Below are 5,785 nucleotides of genomic sequence, written 5' to 3' on the forward strand. Positions count from 1 at the left end.
ACATTTTATGACTTAATAAATTCTTAACATATTCATTTTGATAAATATATTAGTAATATTAATATACATTAGTATATTAATTACTATATTATCACTAATATATAGTAATAGTACTATACTAATAGTATTCCTATATACTAATAGTATTAGTGTATTATTAATATTTATATATATTAATATATATATATATAAGTATGAGACATTAGATATTTAATATATATTTAAAATTGAAAATTCGACTGAATCGAAACAAAACTAATAAAATCGAAAGTACCAACTTAAAAGGATAATTGGTATAGTGTCGATTTTTTAAAATATAAAACTGATATATATCTACTCGGTCTCAATATTTATTCAAAATTATATTAAATCGGATCAAACCGGAACGGTACGTCCCTATTTTTGGTCAACGTTAAACGGTTCAAATACCTGAAATCTATTTATTGGCAGGTTCACGGGTGCGGACCAAAACCCGGATCTGAAAAGAGAAACACCTTTGAGGTTATTATTGTAACTTTGCTATAAAGTTGAAGATTGACAAAACCCCCTAACCTTCCTCTCTATAAAGGGAAGGATCCGTCGATTCCAAGCAATTTGGTCTGCGTATACTTTATCGACGTTTCGAATCCAAATCAATCTTTCAGTTTCTCGCGCTTTTTCTTTCACTCTGTTCGGAAAGCCATGGACGCGTTCTCATCCTTCTTCGGTTCTCAATCGTCTTCACGAAATCGCTGGGGCTACGATTCGCTAAAGAGTTTTGGTCAGATCTCCCCGATCGTCCAGGCTCACCTCAAACAGGTGCTGGTTTTCTCCTATTCGTTCTCTCTTTTGGGTTTATTTTTTATAACATTGAAAATTCATGGGGAAAGCTTTAGCTATAGAATATGATCAAGCTTATATTCTAGAATTTTTATTTTTTTATGTGACATTTTCTCGGACAAATTTTCTTTTAGTTGCCGCGAAAATTGATGAAAAACCGGAAGAGACAGAGGAATAAATTGATCCTATGTTATAGGATTTTTCTTTTGATATGGATGAGACGAATTCGCTTTAGATGCCATCTTTTTCCGAACTTCTGTTTTGAAAATACAGTGAGAAAGGAAGAGAAATGGAAGTATGGTGTGGTTTTTTTTATGGACTTCTACTCTATTAGCTGTGTTTTCTTCTTTCGATAGTTAGACCGAATCTTGATTTATTTGATACTGCGATAATAGGAAGGAAGAAAGGAAAGAAAGGATGAGAGGGGAAAATCTTTTGGGTTTTGTGTGATTGCCATGGTTACAAATTTGTTTACCCATTGAGGTTAATAATAACCGTTGTTGATTGCGGAGAAATCTGAGAGATTGTGAGGAACTGCTGGTATTAATGTTAGAGTTTTCTATTTCTTGTAAAAGTGAGAACGACTCATCGATTTGTTGGAACTGTTCGTTGTTAAGAAAAGTCGGTTAAAGAAGCGAGTGAAATACATGAAAACATTTTTGTCTGCAAATATATGTTTTTACTATTGAAATTTGAAGTTTCTTGGCAGTGTTTTTCTCGTCTTTCTTTTTTAATTTTTTGGTAGATAATTTGATTATCTAGTTGAACTTCGAAGTTTAGTTCTGTTAGGTTTTGCTAGTTTTGGTTCTCATTGTGTTTTGATTCTTGTTGAGGATTGCAGAAATAAATGTGTAAAATGGAAGAACAGGAATTGTAACTATGAACTTGTGGAATTGAAATGATAATAAGGAAATACATAGGGTTGTTCGAGGCAAACCTAACCTCCAAATACTCAGTGTGCTTACAGATTCTCGATAATTCCTTCTTTCCCTCCCCATTACCCATATACAAAACAAAGGCTAACAGACTAAAGAAATGAAAAGACATCACGTGGCAGTAAAAATCACAGAATGTAAAATGGAAATACCTCCCAAACGCGGTGTTTCAATTTAGCAGAAGAGGGCCTTCCGTCACAATGGGCTTCCAGCCCAAGAAGCTGTGTTGCGGACCTTATTCAAGATGACACCCATCCCTGCGTTTCACCCAGACACCAGATGCTAACTTAACTCGATTTCCTCTTGTTTTCCGTCACTCCTGAAACTCCTAAGACATTGAGCTCTCTTTTTTCTTGGTTTGAGTTGATTTCTTGGTTTCGTTCGATGATTTTCTTTGAATTCTGTTGTCTGACTTATTGATTTATTCAGGATTTTGCGATTTATTTTGGTATTCAGTTCTACACTTCAGAAAAATTTGAAGCTTAAACTACTGTTAATTTTTCTTAAAAATTTCATTAAAGTACTTATATTTTGCAGGTCTACCTGTCTTTATGCTGTGCTTTGATTGCTTCGGCTGCGGGGGCTTACCTGCATTTTCTCTGGAACATTGGTGGCCTTCTTACCACGTTTGCATGCATGGGAAGCATGATTTGGCTACTCTCCACCCCTCATCATCAAGAGGTATCACCTATTATTTGGCTTTTGCTCTACCTTCTGTTTTCCCGGTTTAGCAGTCACTTTTTCTGGTTTCTTGTTGCTTACTTCTTTGTTTCTTGGGATTGCATTTTCTTGGTAAGCAGAAAAAAAGGGTTGCTCTGTTGATGGCGGCTGCTCTCTTCGAGGGGGCTTCAGTCGGTCCTCTAATTGATTTAGCGATTGAGATTGACCTAAGGTGTGGCCATATATCATATTCTTTGTTTAATGGTTGTAAGTTGAGAATGTTTTAAGTATAAATCATGAACCGGATGGTACTGTCCATGCTACTTCTTTCATGGGATCATTTCATTAATGTTTTTCCACACATATCTGACACTTATAAATTTCCATTAAACTGCTTTATCCATCTATGATAATGATGTATTGTTTAGTTCACATTGTGGGGATGTTTTTTTGCATCTTAGTTTGATAAGTCATGTCTACCATTCATATCTGTGCTTGTTTCTTAATGGTTTTATAATATTTGTTATGTGCTTCCAGTATTTTGGTTAGCGCCTTTGTGGGGACGGCAGTGGCCTTCGGCTGTTTCTCCTTAGCAGCCATGTTGGCACGGCGTAGAGAGTATCTATACCTTGGTGGTTTGCTTTCTTCTGGCCTCAGCATTCTGTTGTGGCTGCACTTTGCTTCTGCAATCTTTGGAGGTACTGCAGCCATCTTCAAGTTTGAGGTAACGAGGTTATAACTAGAAATATTCCTATGTGATAGTGTTATCTTCTGTTTTGGCTACTAGCAGTTTTTCTTACTCTGCTTTCTTGATTACTTTTGCAGCTGTATTTTGGGCTGCTGGTGTTTGTAGGCTTCATAGTTGTGGACACTCAGGATATAATTGAGAAAGCACATCGTGGTGACTTGGACTATGTGAATCATGCACTACTACTTTTCACTGATTTTGTTGCCGTCTTTGTCCGAATTCTCACTATTATGGTCAGTTTAGTTAAAATACATTGTGTCTGAACCATTTTTTTCCTTTGTTTTAATCACATTTATTTGTTTTGCAGCTGAAGAATTCCGTTGATAAGAGTGAGAAGAAGAAGAAAAGGAGGGATTGAATATTTTAGCAGTAGCTTGGTTACCGGTCTTCTTGAAAGATGCTGAGAATACCCTGAACATGTATTTACTGGTTGGTTGTGGTGTAATTAGGGTGTGTTTTGAGTGTTTTGTTTAAGCTTTCTGCCAATGCTTGTTCTAAGTTAGACCATTGTATATTGACCGACCATACAAGTCTTGAACATGTATGTTGAATTTAAATTTGACCCGACTTTTCTGCTTTCTATCAGCTGCTAGTCTGTTAATTGCCGGTCACAGTTGAATAGCAATTTTTTAATAATAGTGGCTGGCTCTTTGGAACTTAATTGATTTTCCTGGTTATCTTACTACTTCGTGTGGCTGGCTATCTTTACTTCCGTATAAAGATGTGGTGCTCTCCTGTGGGTGCTATGTTATTAAAACCCAACTTTGTTTCTTTGAAAAAAAAGAAAAGAAAAGAAAAAGAGGTACAGCAAAAGTTCGAAAGTAAGAGATGTACGAACAATAGAATTGTAAATTGGAGGTAGAAAGATCGAATTATAGACCTTGTTAACTCGATGACTTTTGTACACATGAACATCTCTGGACATTCCAAGCCGGCTAAATTCTGCTTTTGAGTGAGTTGAGATTGTTGAATTGGTTTGGTAGGATTTATTTAAAATGAGTTTAAAATGTATTTAAATGTTAAGATGAATTTAAATATATTTATAAAAAATTATAAAAAAAATAGAATCTACCATTATTTTATACCGTTCACCTGATCAGAGAAACGAAAATTGTCTAAACAGCATTGTAGCCATTCGTGCCAACAAAAGCCAGTCAAAACGTAAAGAAAGTTAAAAGCAGCCGTCGGTTTTTCTTTTTCATGCATTTTCATAATATGCACTATTCACAATTCGGTTTCCTTTCATATCGTTTTCATATTACCATTTCACTATTTTCATCACTTTTCATTATCTCTATTATTTCTTATTTATGATTTGAGTTAAATAAGTAATACCAAGTATTATTATATATCTTCCCTAAAATTTTTATTTGATTATATAAAATATGATTGATTTTTTTATTATAATTTTTTTAAAAATAACAAAATTAATAAATAATATCACTTTATTATTTAAATGAGTCAATACATGTAAAAACCCAATTTCCACTATTTTGTATGTAAATTTTATGTTGAAATTTTTTAAAAAAATTATTCAATTAGTGGGTAAAAATATCACCAGGAGCATGGCTACATTTTATTCAGTAATTTATTTACATATTAAATATCAATATACGTAAATAAAGTGTCTCCAATATACAATCTGTTGTTTCATACTGACGTAACCAAAAAGATTGCAACACCATGCTAGCAATTAGGTGTTTCCTAGTTGACCATAGGTATGCTCCCACATAGATAATGCAATAGCATCTCTAGTTGCGGCCATCGCCTGTGCCGATGCATTCGACATGTCAGGAACATGAGATTGTTCATTGGTGTTCTGATCCGCGTTCTTTCCTGGATAATCATCAGGATTGCTATATGATAGAAAATCTCAATCATTAGGTGCAACCGTGCAGATGAAGTTATGGATCGTACAACGTGCAATAATAAGATATCGTTGTCGAGTTGGAAGGTATGAGGTCATTAAATTTAAAATTAAAAAACGCTTCTTCAACACACCGAAAGTTCGTTCAATGACATTTCGAAGGGATGAATGCCGATAATTAAATAAATCTTTATATCCTTGGAAGGTACGATTGCCATGACGTTCAGATCTGTCTTACCCTCGGATACAGTGGCATAAATCCTTCGGTACAAGGAAATGTCGAATCTACTAGATAATAATAACCTGAAAATTTAGAATACAACATTAATAATTTATAATGTTTGAAGAATCCAAATTATTGCAAACTTTTAAGGTACAAATTAAATAATGTATAAAAATTACTTTCTTCAGGCCATGGAAAATGGTTCCCCGGACACCTTAACGCATCGATTAAAACACGAGCATCATGGGCTGTACCCTCCCACCCGGTGTATACGAATATGAATTTCATATCGAAATTGTAGACACACAAGACATTTTGGGTAACTCGGTGATACCGATTTATATATACGTTTGCTACGGAAGTCGGCATAGCTGTGTTGATCATGATCCCATCCATTGCACCATGACATTTCTGCAGATTTCATTTTAAATTCTCATAAATTCCAAAATCTTGTATTGCAAACATGATGACATTTTTAGAGTAAATTTAAGCTACAAAAGTAGATCATGTAAGAAAAATTTACCTCGAATCAT

General features: G+C 34.4%; 1 protein-coding gene across 1 annotated transcript; it reads left to right on the forward strand.

Moving 5' to 3' along the window:
• Positions 1–567: 567 nt before the first annotated feature.
• Positions 568–3,823, forward strand: LOC108995577 (bax inhibitor 1-like). Its single transcript, XM_018971169.2, has 6 exons — positions 568–798; positions 2,292–2,435; positions 2,555–2,646; positions 2,952–3,138; positions 3,240–3,395; positions 3,470–3,823. The coding sequence occupies exons 1-6, from the start codon at positions 682–684 to the stop codon at positions 3,518–3,520; spliced, it is 747 nt and encodes a 248-aa protein (XP_018826714.1). The 5' UTR covers positions 568–681; the 3' UTR covers positions 3,521–3,823.
• The last annotated feature ends 1,962 nt before the right edge of the window (positions 3,824–5,785 follow it).

The sequence above is a fragment of the Juglans regia genome, chromosome 2, assembly GCF_001411555.2.
Source record: "Juglans regia cultivar Chandler chromosome 2, Walnut 2.0, whole genome shotgun sequence".
Classification (NCBI taxonomy): Eukaryota; Viridiplantae; Streptophyta; class Magnoliopsida; order Fagales; family Juglandaceae; genus Juglans; species Juglans regia.

Excerpts from the sequence above, each read along its gene's own strand:
- LOC108995577 (XM_018971169.2), top strand. The coding sequence starts at position 682 with ATGGACGCGTTCTCATCCTTCTTCGGTTCTCAATCGTCTTCACGAAAT. Across the intron at positions 799-2,291 it reads TCCAGGCTCACCTCAAACAG|GTCTACCTGTCTTTATGCTG; the intron begins GTGCTGGTTTTC and ends TATATTTTGCAG. Across the intron at positions 2,436-2,554 it reads CCACCCCTCATCATCAAGAG|AAAAAAAGGGTTGCTCTGTT; the intron begins GTATCACCTATT and ends CTTGGTAAGCAG.